Source organism: Channa argus, chromosome 5, assembly GCF_033026475.1.
Source record: "Channa argus isolate prfri chromosome 5, Channa argus male v1.0, whole genome shotgun sequence".
Classification (NCBI taxonomy): Eukaryota; Metazoa; Chordata; class Actinopteri; order Anabantiformes; family Channidae; genus Channa; species Channa argus.
The window spans coordinates 19909203-19928719 of NC_090201.1; the positions used below are offsets into that span (position 1 = coordinate 19909203).

Below are 19517 nucleotides of genomic sequence, written 5' to 3' on the forward strand. Positions count from 1 at the left end.
TGATGTCGGCAGACAGAGCATTGTTGTAAAGCCAGAGACTATTAATATGTTGTACTGTGTCCAAATGGTGGACACAGTACACAACATGTGAGCGGTAGGCAAGTAGCACAGGGTGAGAACTGAAATAAGGTGAGTATGACCTCCAAAAAGTTACACACTAAGATACGCACTAAGGTCATTTGACAAGTTAACATTATTAGCGATATTACTGCTAAAAAGTTATTTAAGTTAAGTTCTATTAGTTGAGTAAAAAGTATTTGAGCTCCATTCCTTTCAGAATAGTTCAACACTTAGAAAAATATATATTTTCATGTCTTTACACTAAGTACAAAGCCAGCGATTGGTTATCAAGAAAGGTCAATAATTGTCATGGCTATGAGCAAGAAAATGTAAATAACCTCTTTACTAAAATGTAAATATTCACTTCACTATACCTTAAAGTGGCGTCAGACCATCAAGGTAAAATTGGCATGACGTAAAGGCAAACTAAAAGAGGTTTGTATGCCTTCTTGTGGTTAAGATTAACTGACCCCCTACCAACTACAATTTTTTACTTTTTCCCCTCTATTTAAATTGTGTTTATTGTTCCAAACATTGTGTCCTCAGTGACTCCATCCCATCATGCAGCAGAAGCACCACTGCAGACTTCACTTCACTTGACATTCTGTATAATTGATATCTCCTTGCCCTGTTTTGCACATTGGGATCTGGTTTGCAGGTGTGAAAATAACCTGTCCCAGGACACCATCACATCTAGCATGATGTGATTAGGACAGCACATGAAATAATTTTCTAAAGGCAATAAAGAAAGTGATTTCATTTTCATTGCAGAATACAATGATTGTTCCTCCAGCAAACTAATAGTGCTATCAGGCAGAAATCATTGCACTAGAAGTAATAGTTCAATCGGAGGCTGAATGATAATGTGGAAATGGAATTGCAACTTCAGACTGAATTATGTTGCAAAGGATTGCTTTTGTACTGTAGTTTGTTTGGTGCTCTGGCTGTGTCATGTACAGTGCATCCTGAAAGTATTCACAGGGCGTAACTTTTTCCACATTTTGTTATGTTACAGCCTTATTCCAAAATGGATCAAAATCATTATTTTCAAAATAAAACATATTCCAAAATATTCAGATTTTAAAAATTAAAGGGCATAAAGTACTTCGAATCTGTCCCAAGCATCTATGGCTCATAGTGAAGTACGACTCTAAAAAAGGTGTGGCCCATTTTTGGTCCCTGCCCACAGCTTGAGAAACACCCCTAGTAGGTTACTGTAGATACAGATCCATCCCGTGACTTGACCTCACAGTAGCAGCGGTAATTCATCTCCTCCACTACTAGCTGTCTGAGGTGTGCTTTGTTTTCTCATAAATGGCTGGTGCCAAATAGTGTCAGACTGAGAGCCAGAGAATGCCTCTGGGATTGTGTGTGTGTGTTGTGTGTGTGTTGTGTTTATATGCCTATGTGTTTCAAGCTGCGGCCTCTGGCTGTGACCCCAGTGTTAATCACACTACAGCCAGAACAACCACAGGCTCTATTGCCACTACTGCTACTACTACCCTCCTCCTCTCTGTCTCTGTTTCTCTCATTCATGTTCTCTGTCCTTACCCTTTCTTTTTATTTCTCTCTATCTCCCAAACCTATAATACCTTCCCAACTCTACCTCCTACTTATATATGATCTCGACCCACTGCTTTACCATTAGTTCATGTGTACAGCCTCTCTTGTCTTTCTCATCCTCTGCACATAACCTCAAACTGTCACCTTTCCTTTAGCCTAAGCCTCCCCTTCAGGCTTCTGGAGGTCGGTGAGTCTGAGCTCTGAATTTGTGGGGTTGCCATGTCCTCCTTTCTCTAGCAAAGTACAAAAGTGCTAAAGGCTGTTGTCACCACTTGGACTCTTGATCACCAGTTGGATAGCTGGTTGGCAGGGTTGGAAAAAGTGTTAATTTGTTTAAAAAAAGCCACTCATGTTACTGGCTTGTTCAACTGACTGGATGAAATTCCAGTTTTTGTCCACCTGGGTCTTATTCTCATATTTAGTTTATCATGAGTATTGGTTGTGATAACATTTAACTCATTTAACCTCCATCCAAGTTTGGGGAAAGCACACTACTGCAAAAATGACATCAATCAGAGCAAGAAGCATAAACCTCCCACGGCCTTACTAAAAATGTCAATTCAACAGTAACAATGTTGAATACTTGTTTTTAAGTCTGGCGGAAAAGAAACACAGAAAGTAGGTCTCTGGAAATTCTGTCGAACTACTGTGTGTGGCACAGCAAATCAATATCTGGGTCACCTGCCATATGTTGTTTGATAACATAAAAGTTGTCTGCAGTCTAGGTTTTAGAAGCAGCAAACCACAATGCTTTTACACAGCAAGACCCAATAAGACCTACTGGCAGCTCTGTCTGCGAAGCAGTGAGCTAAATGCTAACACCAGTATGCTTAAAGAAATGCTAACGTCCTGATGTTTAGCGTATATATAAGGTTTACCATGTTTACAATCTTGCTTCTGCATGTTACCATACTATTTGCTGGGCAAGTGCTATACACTCTCATGAAATTGTTTTAAAAAATGCATATTTAATAGCATCACTCAAGAGCGCTAATGCAACCATGTTGTGCATATTGTGCATGGTTGCATTAGAATAAAAAAAAAAGGAAGTTAATCCCCTGGTAACCAAGAAACTGGCTCCATATTTCTTGTTTATGTTGTCCGCTAGTTGTTGAGATTTTCCAGTCTGTATGTCTGACCAACGGACAGATGGACACACAGCCATGCCGCCAAAGAAACGAAACAATGCAAACTTTTCTTGGGCCTGCTACACTAGTGAATGACTGGCCAATTTGCTGGCTGACTCACTAGTTTCCCATTGGTGCTAGTGTTGTGCTCTCTCATTGTTGTGATTATCACATGGCTGTGCGTGGTGACACCCGTAGAATCCCAGGAGTTAGGTGTGTGCACAGTTACACACACACACGCACACATTCTCAGGCTGCAGGCAAGAGAAGAGTGTGAGTTACACAGACTTTGACAGGGCCTAATTATACATGTCTCTAATGAACTGTAATTACTGACATCCACCAGAGCATCAAGGTCTATAAGCCGAGGACTCGCAGTCATTAGGCTGCTGAGTTACACTGTTTCTGTATCTACTCACTGAAAATCTCTGTTTTCTGTCTTTGTTGTGATGTGTCTGTCTTTGCCTAACTGTTTTTCTCGCTCTCTATTTCTCTGCTACAGTTTGATGGTGACAATATGTACATGAATGAAAACAACCACGAGTTCCTCCCGCCGAACCAGGTACGTTAAAATTTTCCCTAGTGGAATATCTGCTCTATTCCTCTTATTTCATCAGTTCCCAGTGATTTTTGAGTTGCTGCAGAGCTTTTTTTTTCTACAACTGCTCATGCTTGTTAGGATGGAAGACAAATTGTTATTAGAGAAACAACCACAGTTATATGACATCCGCTGAAAGTAAAGGGGCTGAAATTATGACAGATGTAACACAGCACATTCTTCAATGTATCTGCACCCTTTGGGTGAAATATTACCCCAAGATTGGTAATACACAGCGAACAGTGGAACAAGGAGAAACACATTTCTTCTAGATCCTGAAATCTAATAGCAGGGAAATATTTTGCAGATTTTCGTTCTAGTTCTGTTTCTTTATTGGTCACTTGGATCCCTGTTAGTTGTTACCTTGGCAACAACTCCTCTTCCTATATGCCTTATTAATATACACAGTATAATCATCAAATATTTACATATAGTAAATAGTAAATACTGTAAACTACTTACAGTAGCAATCTTACACCCAAACCATTGAAATTAAATTAAAACCGAACATGAAACATAAACATGTAGAATGATTAAAATTCTACAAAATGTTAATAATGAAATAATAAACCTCAGTTCATTTGCACATTCCCCAAAGACAGTTAAAGAGCTTTTTTTGTTTATTTATGTTAAACGTCTATCTTCACTTCACTTACTGTGCTTTTTTTAGATTTTCAATATATGCTGATATGTTAGTTTTAAAATGTAACTTTCAGAATGTGTAAAATATCAGTAAAATAGTAATTCTTGCCTTTATACAGAGAAGCTAGAGTCTGTGGTGTGTTTGAATGTACTGGGCAGAGAGCCATGGCTGCTTGTCCATTGCATTCTAGTTCAAACAGCCACAATTACATCTTTGCACATAAGTATATTTTAGGAAACCAGAGCACCTAAACCATCAAAACTATCCATATTTGTCACAGAAATTTCGGGACATTCTTTCTTTGGGGCAGTGTCAACCATTAACCTAAGGCTGCCATCATAAAATTTGAATGCACTCTATTTTTATTAGATCATCCTCTGTGTCGGGACTTTGTACTTTGTTTAAGCCGAGCAGAAGACACTGCTTCACACAGGCAGAGTTTGGTCTCAGTGAAAAGGATTTACTTTAAGAATTTGAGTTAGAATGGAGGGGGAGTCACTGTTCTTCTGCAGTACATGGCAAATATGCCTGATACACTGTAGCACAGCTGGTCGTGAACAACTGGCAGACTATATGGTTGTGTTTGGACAGGGGGATTTGTGGAGTTTGGGAATAAGGCCATCTGACATACACAGGGGAACAGGGAATTTGTCCCTGTCAATTGCAATTATTAGAACTGACCCACAGGCTACAGAAGTTCTGCATTTCTGGTGCATTTGCTGTTTTGCTTAATGTCTTAATGCTCTGGTTTGTTAAATTATGGCTCAATGCCCAGAATGAGACACAGAGCTGCTTATGCTGATTCTCGTACAAGAGTCCTAAGTTTATTTAGATATCTTTGACAACAAATACTATCACAAAATGATTTTCTGTAGGATAGTTATCTGGCAAATGTCCAATGCAGATACTTTGTCTCCTAGATGCTATCTAAAAATCTTAAGAAGCACTGCGTTTATCACCCATTTTCATTCAGTGCATGTACTTTTATTGCAGTGCTGATTGGCTGATTACAAGTCATGCTGATGTGCAAAATGCTTTTTGCTAAGTTTAAAAAGGGGGAAAAAAATAAATGTAGCAGTGAAGATAGAGAGAGGGAGAGAACAAGAGAGGGAAGGAAGGAGAGAAGGAGAAGGTAGGGATCAAGGAAGGAAGAGAGTAAGAGACAGAAAGCGGGAAATAGCGTGAAAGCCGGTGATGGGATGAGAGACGATTTTGCTTTTCTCTGTGTTATACTTTGTTTACTCAAGATCCCCTCATATTTGACATGTGCCTTGCTCTATTCTCCGCTTCACCAAGTTTAGCCTCTCTTTCCCTCTGACAGCTAGAATCAGAGAGGGCCTGAGGGGTGGACATACACTCTGACAATGAAACACAGAGATGGAGGAAATCACACACACACACACAAACACATATGCGCCAATTTTGCCATGTCCTAATTCTACTCTATATGCTAATTACAGGCAGATTTTAAGTAGAGTGTGTTGACATTGGAAAAGTAACAAAGTATACTTGAAAAAGTCAGTACGCATACTAAAAATCTTCACTTTTGAGGGAGCTGTTGATGGTTGTGAAACTGAAAAAAAATGGTTTGAAATTTTAATTGACATGAGGATTCTTAAGTCACATGTGTCCCACTAGTACATTTCATCCAGCTGTTAACAGCTCGAGCAGAATAGTGGCAGAATTAGTTTGCATTATATATTTGGGAAACAGCTGCAGTTTGATTGACACCTATCAGTGCACGTGTAACATAATGTCCTGATCATACAAGAGATGAAGTGCATTCCGTCAAAACTTAACATTTGCAAACCTTTATAAAGTATGATATTTAGAATATTGTACGTATTGTATGCATGTAAACCTGTTTCATTGGGTTGCATATTTAACCTAGAGAGAGCATAACGTTAAGCTTAAAATGCATGAAATAACTGTAAATGTTTATGTTTGTTTTGTTTACAAGTGCTGAGATAAGAATAAGAAAGGAATGGACTTGGTGAACATAACAGAGGAATGTGGTAGCTGCAGGGATTGTTTTTTATTAACTACTTTTATTCTTCAAGAAACATGGTGTACAGTATATACAGTGGCTGTATTATTCTCAGTGTATTCCATCTTGAAGAAAAACAAATCATTCTGCCTAAAGCTCACTTTTCCACGCTTACTGCTTTATTATTTCACTGTTTTCTCCCATTCTCTCGGACTCCCCCCTCTTTTGCTCATTCTCTCACTCTTTTTCTCTCTTACCCCCCATTGCATTTAAATGCATTTGGGTCAGCAGTTCCGCCTCCAAACTATGTGAAAGTGTGTTTCTCAGTGCTTGGCTGTCTCTCATTTCAGTTCTTACGGATAATCACTGCATGTTATCTGGCTCACATTTAAAAATATGTTTTTTTAAACATAAAGTACATTCATATAGGACATAAGCATAGCCCAAATCTGACTCAGAAACTGCATCAAATGATGAGATACATATATATGTATGTTTCTGTGATGAGTCACAAGGAAACAGGGTCAGTGCCCATTGTCATATCAATGTTCCCATGAGCACTGTAGTTTGACCCTGCTTACTTCTCAGTAGGGTTTTTTTCCAGTCTCTCTCTTATCCCCCCAGCGGAGTGACAAAGTGTTACTGATTCAATGACAAGGTCGCAGACCCTGGTCTCAGCACCAACAAGCTCTTTGTCCCTGTAGCAACTGACCATTGTCGTGGCAACAATGCAGAAAAGAGCAACCAACGATGAGGAGCTTGTTCTGGTGTCTTCACACAGGTATGATCTGACCGTGAAACGCAGAAAGAGAAACAATATCTCCACAGTAGAATGTGGAAGAGCACCATTTTTATTCTAAAGGTTTTAGTAGACCTTCACCTGAAGTGGGATTTCTCTTGATAATATAAAATAGAACAGTGCAGCGTGATGTGATCAAACATAATGCACTGTGGAGATGCCTTCTCATAGCTCCTCAGCAAAGTGAAAGAAACAGTATACTTCATCAGCACTTTACCTTGACAATGCTTTGCTTTGATGTCTTTCTCCCTGACTTAGAATTCATTTAGCAGAACTGCTGTTTGAGAGAAATATGTCACAGAAAATGGGAAAAAAAAAAAAAAAAAGGCACGACAAGGAAATGGGAGGGGGGTTGGGGAGAAAGAAGGATGGAGAAACTGCACAGGGGAATAATTCGGCTAATGGAGTGACTGCTTGGATATTCAGCAGAAGTAGGAACGGAGATTATGATCTTGCAATTAGCGTAACAAGGTTTTATTGATTGGCTGCCGCTGTAGCGTCTTTGCTGCCAAGACGCTGCATGTGGTTTAACATGCACAGTGTGTGTGTGTAGCCCAGCCAGTCACACTAGTCCTACTACTACTAGAGGAGAATCCAGCTCAGCTTTACCACTGAGCTGTGGCTATTTCCTGGGCATCAAAGCTGAATATTATGGATTGCCGAGTTGAAAGAGTCCTTTTGAATGCCTGATGATAAAGTGGTCTACATTTGCATTTTCCGCTCACTTTTAAGTTAATGCGTTGCCCTCCTTCCCCTGTGATAAAATACAGGTATGAAAAAGCAGCTTCTGGTAATGAGTGATTTGAAAGTTTGTCTTCCTGTTTTACATGTTCGGAGTTCAAAAGATGCTTTAACAGTAAGTTTGATGCTATTTCTCATCTCAGTTATCATGTTGTAAGTCATTGCTGGCAAGGATCATGCTGGCCCCTTGGGTGTTGTAATTGTAATTAGGAAGGTGTTTGGGTGCCAACAGCAGATCTGTGAGACACAGAGAAGCAGGGACAGATCACAGATCAATGAAAAGCTGTTTCTTTATTACTGTATACATGGCAGCAAACAGATGTGATTATGATTGAGTTTATGAAACACACTGAAAGAATGAAGTCATAATGAGGCCGTCATGTGGTTCTATTGGTTTTTATGTTTTTAACCAGAGATTTAGTGCTCTAAGAGCTCTTGTTAACAGGTTTGAAAAGATATGTCGGTCACACAGTTTTAGTGCATAAACTTCCAGAAACTCCAGCCTGATAAATATGATTGAATGGCTCTCTACAGCTCCCCTGTGTCTCTCATCTTCCCTCCATATGTTTCTGATGAACCATTGTAGAACATGATCCCTCAGTCTTTTATGTTCAACCTTTGACAAATCTATCACCTCGTCCTTCTGTGCTCTGAACTAAAGGCCCATTCCAACCTTCCAGTTTAGATGAGTAATTCTCTTGTTTGGCAGCAGCCCAAAGCCCAGCCAGCATGTCTGGGACCTCGGTGGAGCCTGATTGGTCAGGTTCAGCCGTGTGTGACTGACAGGAAGCCTGCTGATTGGGGGAGACAGTATCTTTGGATAGTTCCACTGATTAAAGCCTTGCGGCGGCGTTTTGTACACTCCCACTGTTCGGGGTCCCTGCACCAGCGCCCTGGCCCTGCTGGTCTGAATTACAGCTCGGCCACATTAGTCTGATTTACAGCTTCCTCCCTCTGTTTAGATTGGTGCTGGTGACCAGAGTGGCGGGCTGCTCCATCCCTACTTATCCACCTGCCCCCTTCTGTTCTTATCGATTGTGCCACTTTGTGCCTCACCCTCTACTTGTCATCCCAATCTACACAGTCAATTGTCTTGTTCCCCTTTTACGCCACCGCACCTGGCTAATTTATTTACACATGTGCGTGATTTCTTACTTCCCAATAGTTCTCTTACTCTTCTCCTACTCTAGCTCACCTATTCCCCTGACTCCCTGACCCTCTGACTTTTTTCCCCCCTTTTCCACCTTCCTTCCACTTCCACTTTTTCCCATTCTGATTCTTTTTGTGCTGTTTTTCTCAAATGTCCCCCAACCATCTCTTAACATTTCCTACAGACTACATCTCCAACCTCTCTAGCTCTCCTCCCTTGCTCTCTGTCTCCCTCTCTCTCTCTCTCTCTCTCTCTCTCTCTCTCTCTCATTCTCTCACTACATCTTTTGTGAAAATGAAAACAAAGAACAGTCTGCCAAAATATTTCTATAGCCGCACGCTGACGAAGCAGGAAGCGGAGACAAAGCAAAAAGATGTGCAGGCATATTTGTCGTGGCAGCAGAAAGATGGAAAGCTCTCTCCCTGTGGCCTTTTTACAGTCATTTGGAGCCCAGCCCCACCTCACACTCCTCACTCGCTCTTGCTCCGTTTAAAAGCACTCTGTTTGAAATACTCATCTAACATGGCACCACATATAAATGCACAGCTGTGTATTTGTGTAAGGCCCTTGCTCTGCCAAGCTGTCCATCCCACTGTTGCCCTAGGTGATCAGATGGAACTAATGGCAACCTTAATGTGTTTGTATAGTCCTTTTACCCCATTGGATAAAATGAGGAGAGACCAAACATCATATGCCAGAGTATTATAAAAGACATGAAATGGTGGGCATCTGTTCAGCCTTTTCTTAACCACCAAAATGTTCTATTTCTTTTAAAAATTAAACTTACAATGTTTGCCTTGAACTGGTTTTCCCCCGTGCCAGTGAAATAAGGCTATGGGTTATTAGAGAGGAAAATGTTCCATTGAACCAAGACTCATTAGCAAAAATACTTGCTTAATTATTGATGCAGTATCTTCAAGGTATGAAATAAAACTCTTAGCTGACATCGACCCATGTTAACTTATTTCTTCTGCAGAGAAAGTTGAATTGAAGTAACATAAATGTTCTTATTCAAGTGGTTACCCTGCGTGCACCAAGGCTATTCTATCTGATATTTTGGTTGTAAGATACGCTGTGATGGTGGAGGTCCTTCTGTGGTCACTTTTGTGATGCATTAAGTATGAGTTGCAGTACAGAACTCTAGTGGGAAACAGGGAGGTTCATTGACACTGGAGAGCTGTCTCCTCCACTCCCCTCCACTCCCCACCAGCCTCTTATTAACAATGGCACCAAGAGTACGAGGGTCCAGATGTTAGTCTCCTGCTCCTACCAGCTGTGGCTGCCTCCAATACACAGCCTCATTGACTCTGAACCAAGGAGAGGAGACACTTAAGAACACGCTGACACCACACACACACACACACACACACACACACACACAGACAAACTCTCTTACATTAGGGTTTTGTTTAACAAATTCAGAAATGCATGAAGATGCCCATTTCTCACACAAATTAAATGATGCACATATGCACAGAATTGCACATGCACTCTTCCCAGCCACATGCACTTTACACCCCCTTCTCCTGGTGTGAAGCAGAGTTATTTGTGGGTGACAGCATCCTAACAATTGTCAGAATAATGCATGTTTGTTTGGATGACTGCGCCATCAGCACACTCTTTGTTATCTTCAACATTGTTAAAGTTGGTGCAGTGCCACCAACCTTTTATTGTGCTGTTTTTTTTCTGTCCATTTACTTGTTCTTTTAACAATAATTAGTTTTGTCATTCAGACACAGTAGCACCATTATCCACATGCTAATAATGATTTTGACTGTGAGCTCAAGAAAGTAGGTAACTAGAGAGTCATTAAAATTTTGAAAACAGTTGACTGCGTGGCTTCTGTGTGGTCATACTGTTTCTCAGCAATAGCAGTGGCTGTTGTTAAGCCTCACAGAACAGACAATGGTGTGCCAATAAGCAAAGTTAAAAAGGCTTCCCACTCAAGGAGACAAGGCTGCTTCGGACAGGCAGAGACAGAGGGGAGTCTGGAAATAATACAGTTTGTCTGTCAATGTAGCATTGTAATCCTAGATTCACCCTGTCAGGCAATAAGTTTGATTACGGTCCTAATTTGAAATGTTGGATTCATCTCTTTAGAGCCCCCCACCCCCATTCTTTTCTGTGCCTTCCTCCCCATTTTCTACTCCATCCACTCTTGTCCTCCCCCATCTCCGCTCTCCCTCCTCTTGCGTTGTCACCCTCAGCCGCATCAACATCAGCATCACAATCACTCTAGATGACTATTGGGAAACCTGAGCTATCTTGTGCACCCATGGTTTGTTTTCTGACCGCATTAGTGGAGATCACGGTGGAGTTTTCCCTCACACTGTGCGGCATCTGCATATCATTACTACCACAAGGTTTTGAACTCTACCTGTGCACGCCACGGAAACCAGCAGAGGGAAATACATATGACCTGTAGTTATTCCTCTTTAAAATAATAACTTTCGCCACTGTCACACATCTATTCTATTCTGTAGTCATTTGGGAGCTATTTAAATGTTGTTTGTGTTCCAGTTGAATGTTCAGCAATAATGATGTGGTTGTTGTTGCTGACAGCACTTCTCCATTAGTCTCCTCTCTTGCCAAAATCAAATGTTATTAGACAGTGAAGAAGAAACCGAGACACCGAGAGAGAGAAACAGAAAAACAAGAGAAAAGAGGGTCAGTGACACATTTTCAGCGAATCAAATAGATAAAGAAAGGAAAAAAGGAGAGCAAAAGTAGTGTATTAAATGTAGTTAATGTCTGGGTACTTGCATCAGTTTATAAAAAGAAAGCATGCGAGAGACAGACTGAGGTACAAGGGTGGTTGTTTTTTATTATTTGATAAAGCCCTCCTTATAACCTCAGCATGTTGTGCAATAGCTCTAGCTCTCCTTCAACTCTGCGGCGTGCCACTTCAAATTAGTTGCTTGTAGAGAGGGCCAGCCCCGTCTTTGCCAAATGCATTAGTACGCCACTCAGAGCCTCATACAGCCTAGGGTTAAACACAAATTATATCATTTCTGTCATCCAATCAAATCACACTGACCCATTGACCTGCCAGATGAGTCAAATGCATAATGAAATATGACATGGCACAAAAGCTCTGATTCTAATCTGCTCTGACATGCGATCAGATGAGGATGACCTCCTGACCTTGACTGACAAGTGAGACGAGCACTGGGAACAAGATACACGGGGGAGAAGAAGCAAAGAATCTTGAAAGAAAGGAGGGGAGATATATACAATTAGAAAGTCTGGTTTTAGTCTTTGGGTGGCTTGCAAGTCATCAACTCAATATTTTGGGTGAATGGGGCCATCTACATTGTGGACTTTGGACAGTTCAGGCCCGGCTTAATTAGCCTCTCCATTCCCTCAGTACTTTTCCTCCTATAAATAAAATGCATTTTTGTCACGTAGCAGCAACCTTTTTACTCACATACAGTAGCTGTGACTGCTGCTGAAACGCTAGCGGCTGGATTTTATTTCCTAGAACGAATTATTTTTTTCACCCTGTCTCTCTCCCTTGCTGCCTCCCAATCTCACTGTCCCCCACCTCCTCTTCTTCCCACCCATTCATTCACCGGACAGAAACCGAGTACGCAGTGGTTAAGCATCCCCATCTCCACTGGCCATTTCATGACGACCAAACAGTAACATGGTGACAGATAAATAATGCAGCCGGGCTGTTTTAGAGACAGATGAGATGACAGGGGCGTGGGTGGGAGGAGGTAGGCGGGGGGTTCTGGGTTTGGGTGATGTGCAGCAAGGACCAGAACTGTTTGGACTCCGCCAGGGGCAGGTCAAGCTGGGGTTGGGCCAGCCAAGGGAGCAAGAGGAGAGTGGAGGTGTAGGGTGGCTGTAACTGGATCCTCTCTCTCTCTGGGCTCTGCTACAGAAGGCTTTGTGGTGTGTTGATACCAACCGACATGATACTGTAGCAGAAGAACAGATATGGCTTTAATTAACCCTGAGTTGACAGAACAAAATAGATGGCTAAAGACAGAGAAAAAGGGGAAAACAAGAGCAAAACAAACAACCCAATAAACAGAAATAGCAGAACAGATTGAGCCATTCAGATACATTTTAAAAGTAAGCAATCTTTTATTCTAACAAGCACTGTTTGCCTCTCCTGTTACATGTCCACTAGTAAACATTATCATTCATAAATATACAGTATAATCCACCTTTGGGAAAGCTATGGCACAGTGAATGAAAATAGACATTGCTCTGAAGCTCTTCCCAAAGATAAATCCGCTGTTTTCTTTGCAAAACTGGACTGCGTGGCAAAGAAAGATAACGGGGTCTGACTTTGTCGCTGTGTGCGGAGTGCTGCATGGCGGATACGGGAAGGTGTTGGAACGAAGAGTGTCAAAGGTGATGGAAGTGGTAGTGTGTGGGGGATTTTGAGCATAAATCACCACAGTGACAAAGCTCTCCAATAGGCAGATAAGTGCACATTAGTGGTAAGGCAGATCTGTCATCGTCTGTCCCGGCGCTGTCTGTCCCGCCCTCTCCCCAAAACAAACTGACTTGGGAGGACTCCAAAAACTGCGTTCGTGTGGCACACGCCACTGGCCTGGATATAATTATTATCATGTTCTTATTGTGTGATTATTCGTAATTGGAAATGTTTGCAGTGTAATGCCCACCAGTAAGAAGGACATTTGTATAACAGTGTTCATGTTTAGCTACCAGGGAACAGCAAATAATCCAGATAAGCTACAGCAAATGATTTATTACAATATGGAATCAGTTCATTATTTCGTCTGTGAAATGTGGAAAAAATGTTTTTTTTCCAGATTCCACATTGCTTACTTGGTCCAATGGACAGTCCCTCCTCTAAAAAACATTCAATTTCAGTGACAGAAGAAACAGCACAAAGCAAATATCCACATTTCAGGAGTTTGAAGCAAAAAATGTTTAGATTTTGTTGGGGAAAAAAACATAAACAGCTAATTCCTGAATAATTAAAAATGAATTTTCTGCTGAATAAATGATTAAACAAAGCATTGTGATCATGAGGTGGTTTAAAAATAAAAAGCATGCAGCTTTATTTGAATTGTGAATCCTGTTTGACAGCGGAGCCTTTCATAGAATGAATACACAAATGAATATTAATTATGTTATGTCCTGAAACAAAATTTCTACAAGCATCACAACAATAATCTAATAAGAAGAATGTACAGATAATGAGCCATTAGCCACAGTCAATATCATCTCCAGAAGGCCTTGAACACTCAGGCAGTGTTACAGAGGGAGGGAGAGATCTGTGCCAAATAAAAGACAAGCTGGGAAGCTCCCCAATCAATGTTATTTTCTCTTTCAGTCCCAGACCAACTGTCTATTCATCTGTTTCTTTCAAATGAAAGGTGTGCTGGTATGTAACACTTCCAGTCGAGAGAGCTGTCTCGCAATTAAAATGTTACAGATTGTGTTTTGGTCACTGTGCAGACTGAGCATACTGTGTATTAGAAATAATATTCCTTATAGTGAGTGGCATTGATCAGAAGAGGAAAATAAAGGTTGGTTTAGTCGGAATCTGTGTAATGCAGCTTTCCTTAGGAATGTGGCCCTGACTATTGAAAGTAAACCTATGACGAGTGGCTCACAAGAACAAAAAATACAGAGAAGAGGAGGCTTTTTTTTATTTTGTTTTGTTTTTTTTGCAAAGCCAATTCCACACTAGGACACATGTTGGTCTGTACAATCCATCAAATATATTGCCTTTGTTTGGATGTTGCTTTTAAAGGAGAAAAGAGTATACATTAGGCATAGTGTACATGTGGTTCTGTACATGCAATCTCATTCTGAATAGAGACATATGAATAATTTATCTTACCACAATTCAACTGGGAACGTCCTTGGTATTTACATTTTATCATCAAGGGCACTGGTGGAGCCTTCAGAGCCATCTAGCACATGACACATTCTCAGCCCTCCTCCCTTTGCACAGTCAAAAGCAATTGATGGCATCAGGAAGTGGGGATATATACATGTGCTGTACACGCTGAGAAAACAAAAGGCTAATGAACATGCTAGATGATGACTAAAGTGGCGGTTTTTACATTACACAGTGCTCACCCACAGTCGCAGCGAAGCACGGTGAGAGATGATGCAAAGGCTCCAAGGGACACACACAGGCACTAACTTCACACAATGGTTCCAATGTTTACAGCAGACAATTTAGTTTCCTTCCAACAATTATGAGGGAAATTGAATCTCAGGAAATGTTCGTTTTCTTGTCCATTAGACCAAACAATAACACTATCCCCAAAGGTTTACAAAAACATCTGTCTTCAAAGGACAGTCCAGAAAATTAATATGAACTGGCTTGCAGGCTATGCCAGGACAAAGTAGATAAAATCGAAGCAATCACACTTCTTTCTTTTCTTTTCTTTTTTATCCATTTGATGTAACATGTAGGAAGATGAAAGTGTGCTTTTAATGTTGAGTCTGTCTGTCTAAGCTTTTGCTGCACAATAAAATATTACCAAAGTCTTTTTTTCATGGTCAAATTTAAGATGGATTTTACGTATTGTAACTTAATCAAATTCTTCCCATCTGGGTTGGTGCATACTGCCTTATATTCATTTAAAAGGCATTAGATACATATTAATCATGCTGAAAGCTGTTGTAGAGAAAAATGCAATGTCACTTACTTACTTTTGAGTAAATAAAAAAATACAGCCCGCCCTACTGCCAAGAATACCAAACCGTTTAAGGCCGTGATTGCTTAAATTAACAAAATTATATGACCGCTAATTACCATTCTTTATGGTAAGTTTCCTTTTTAAATTCCAAGCAGGTGAAAATGTTCAATTTGTCCTGAAGAAGTCAACCTCTTGTGTTATTTAACAAACCTCCACTGTACCTTGTCAGAAAATGACTGAATAGTCCTTTACACTCACCTTTATAGGAAAACAGGCTTGAGCAAAGTACGAAATGTGCTCTATATCCTTTCTCCTTTCTTCCATCTCCCCATGCCCCTTATTTTCTAAAAGTATCTGTTTGAGAGATAAATGACCACTCTGCTGCTGAGGATGACAGCCTACACAAAGATGATATTGAATTGATTTCAGAAATGTTGCAGAACTGACTGTTTGATGTATACTGCGAGACATGAATCATAAAAAATCTATTAAAAAACCCTTGAATGGCTGACACCAGAATATTATTTGTGATGATTAATTTGACTCAGTCATTACAATGGGAGTCAAGTTGGATCGTCTCAGACAAAATTGCTTTTCATTCCCCGTTGAATTTCCCTGCTATTTTTCTTTTCTTCTCGCTCTGTGCAGAACTCTGATCTGATTGGACTTACTGTGTTACTGTGACAGCACACAAATACAGAGTGTTGGTCTTCTTTATTACCGATCGCTGAGCATTGGGTTTTTGTTCCAAAATGAGACATTCAACATTTGAAACAAAATTACCCCTATTCCAACAAAATGACAGATCCGAATTTAAACTGATTACAAAGCTTTTTGTGGAATTGCAGGAAGCTGTAATCTTTAGTTGACAAGACGTTAACACGATAAATAAAATTATCTATTCTTTTCCACTTACTACATATGGATTTGTAAGGTTACACTGAATTTGCATATATTTTCATTTTCTACAGCTGTCAGGTAGGGCTACACAAGAATATTTATCCTCCAATGCTCAATGAAAAAATTCTAACAATGACCTAGTTTGGAGTATTTTTCCTATCTGACCTCACCGTTAATCTGTTTCAACAATGTAATAGACAAATATAACTTGCACACTTGCATACTGTACTGTGCTCTAGATAAGTGCTTTGTTATTATCAAACGCTCCACCTTAGTTGATGGATCCATACAAAACTGACCCAGTACATAAAGTAAATGGATTTTTGAGATTGATAATTGGACATGTCTTACTGGAAAGCACCTTGCAAGTTATAGATGTCCTAAGTTTGTTTCTTCTTTTAATTTGACAGTCAACCATCTTTTGTTACAGAGTTTTATACCTATCCAAGCCTTGTAGTGCTCCAATCACATAATATTCCAAATCTAGTAATTAAAAAGGTCAAGGAACATACTTCATACAAACTCTTGGCACGTTAAATAACTATTTTCACTTTTGTAATTATTAGTGTGAACTGAATGCCTAATTATGATAAAATCACTTACACACTTTTTTACCAAATTTAATCTTGTACTTTATGTTGTCTCTGTCCCCCAAATCAGAGTTACACAGGTCAGACTGGTGGCGGCGGGGGAGGAGGCGGAGGTGGCGGCACCGCCAGTGGAAATGGGGACGAAGACTACGAGATCCCCCCCATCACTCCACCTAACCACCCTGAGCCTCCTCTTCTTCACCTGATGGAGCACGACTCTTCAGGCTACCTCTGCCACTCGCTGCAACACAATGGGCTCATCAACCCGTATTCCTACACAGAGCTGCCCACACTCATGATGTCTAACATGCTGGCACAGGACAGCCACCTCGTTTCTAGCCAAATGCCCTCGGTGAGTAGCATTATGTGGACCACACAGTCCCGTGGGGTCCTATAACACCAGAATGTTGACGTTTAAGAAGTCAGATATTTCTTTTTGGTCTTGGTCACAAATGTGTTGGACAGTTTAAGCTTCAGATTCCAGTGAAAATAATTGATTCTTCATAAGAGACAGAGTTGAACGTAAACTAAATCCTGTAAGTTTGGGGTACAGTCTGGTAAAGTGTACTAGTGTATACTGTAATAAAAATACAGTAACTAACTGTAAAAGTAATTTTGTGCAAATTAAAATTTTAATATAATTTTCATTTTCCTAATCTCAAAACGGCATCAAAAAGATGCCTATACTAATTTGTAATATGAAATATCTGACAACCTTATAAGGTAAATGTAATTTTCAAGACATGAAGAGGGGGGGCTAAGTGGGGGAAGCAAATGATTGTTCAGTGGTTGCCATGTCAGCCCCGATGCATGGAGAAAAGCATTGTGGGTAAATCCATCAGCATCATAACTACCTCGACAGCATACATCAGTCAATCTGTCAAGCTTTCAAACATGAATACGCACTGATTACTCCCCCAGCTCCACACAGAACTGCTTTAGTGTAAATTAGCATTTCCAAACCATAATTGCATTCACGAGAACTGCAGGATATAGAACAGGTTTCTCCCACAACAAATGATATATTCAAGGCTTATGCATGAAACATAATATATAGGCTACAAAAGGTGCTCTGGTTAACAGTCTCTCTTATAACACACATACTTTATCAGCTTAAAAGAGTAGTTTAGTATAAAAGCTGGGACTGAGCTTGGAGTTCAAATTAAAGCATTAATACTTTTGTAACATAGTGTCATATATTTAATATGTCCCTTTAAAATTTAGACAGATGTGAATACTTTCTATTGAGAGCAGTATCGAGCAGTAAAAATGACTTATTTAAAAGAGGTACACATGGTCAACAATATTAATATCTATATAAATATGTTTGTATTCAGAATCTCATAACTTCATAACTTACTTGTTATTGACTGCTATATCATAAAGAGATAAAGAAACAACTGCACTCGACAGCTGTGCCATTCCTGTAATTTAATACATACCCAGTGCCCAGTTCATAATATAGTATATGTTTTATAGTTTTCTTTTTTGTCTGAGGCATGATCAGGAATGACAAGTCAGCAGCATGTTTCGTTTAAGTTAATGAGAAGAAAGGCACATCTGTTATATTAAATGTATACATTAAACACAGCTGCATATCGAGGTCAAGCAGAATGCATCAAAATGTTCATTATAAACGGAAGAGATCCGAATTAAAACAAGAGCCAACATACTGCAAAATAGAGCTTGACAAAAATTAGAAATATAAACATAATATATAGATGCAATATTCCTCTTAGGTATTGGATTCCTGTGTCATTTATCTTCATATTCATTTCACATTTTGGTCATGACCTTTACTGTGGAGACAGTGGCTGATTGGCCAGACTCTCGCTCAGCAGTCAGGATATTTGTTACTGCTACAGAGGGCCACACTCTGTGCTTTTAATAGATTGAATGCTGCAGGTTGGGTGATAAAAATGCATGAGATTTGAAGTGAGTGCACGCAATGAACATATATCTAAAGATATACTACAAATGTTGGTAACTCCTGATGATCGCAATTCTGATAACCAGACACTGGTGGTTTAAAGTTGTTGTTTTTTTTTTTTTGGTTTTTAAGGCGGAGATGTAAAGGAGAGATATTAAGAAAAGGCTAAATTAACTTACACCCCTGAATCAAGAAGGTTTTTACCAGGTAATTTGGGGCCTCTTTTAAAAAGTATATTAGGCAAACCTCCTACATCATGGTATTTCGTACAATCTCTGAGAGAAGAGTCTTGGACATATAGCGGATGTTTTTCAGTGCTCTGCCTTAACATCACAGCCTGGCAAAACCACCAAGCTGTAGCAGAGGTTCATTTGTGCTGACAACGGAGTGTCTATTAAATTGGTGCCTCACCTTGACACAGTCTGTTGAGCAGAGTAATTAAGCAAACTCTGCAGTTCAAACATGAGATGCTATCATTGCCAATACCTCACTTGACTTGGATAGAAAAATAACAAAGGGTTAATTCTAATTTTAGACTATTTTGGTGGCTAAATAAATTATGTTTTGCTGCAGCTGCTGTTGATGTTGTATCAAATGTGTGTCCAAGTGTGTCTATGTGTTACTGTGTCTTCACTATAAACAATATCTCTGCTGTTGAAATAGATCCACTACATCTGGAGGTCAGGCCTTATATTCAATCTTGAGCACATTGAAAAAAAAAATCCATTAGGGTTCATCTTTCCTGCATCAGCCATTCTATTGTGGTGCTGCAGTGAGATCTGTTTTCA

General features: G+C 40.0%; 1 protein-coding gene across 4 annotated transcripts in view; it reads left to right on the plus strand.

The window, feature by feature from the left end:
• tox2 (TOX high mobility group box family member 2) overlaps positions 1-19517 on the plus strand; it is an 83467-nt gene that overhangs the window by 40375 nt on the left and 23575 nt on the right. For all 4 annotated transcript variants that reach the window (XM_067504943.1, XM_067504942.1, XM_067504940.1 and 1 more), the window contains 2 exons: positions 3253-3312; positions 16870-17151. In XM_067504943.1, coding sequence (XP_067361044.1) covers positions 3253-3312; positions 16870-17151 — 342 coding nt within the window. The remainder of the gene's footprint in view (positions 1-3252; positions 3313-16869; positions 17152-19517) is intronic.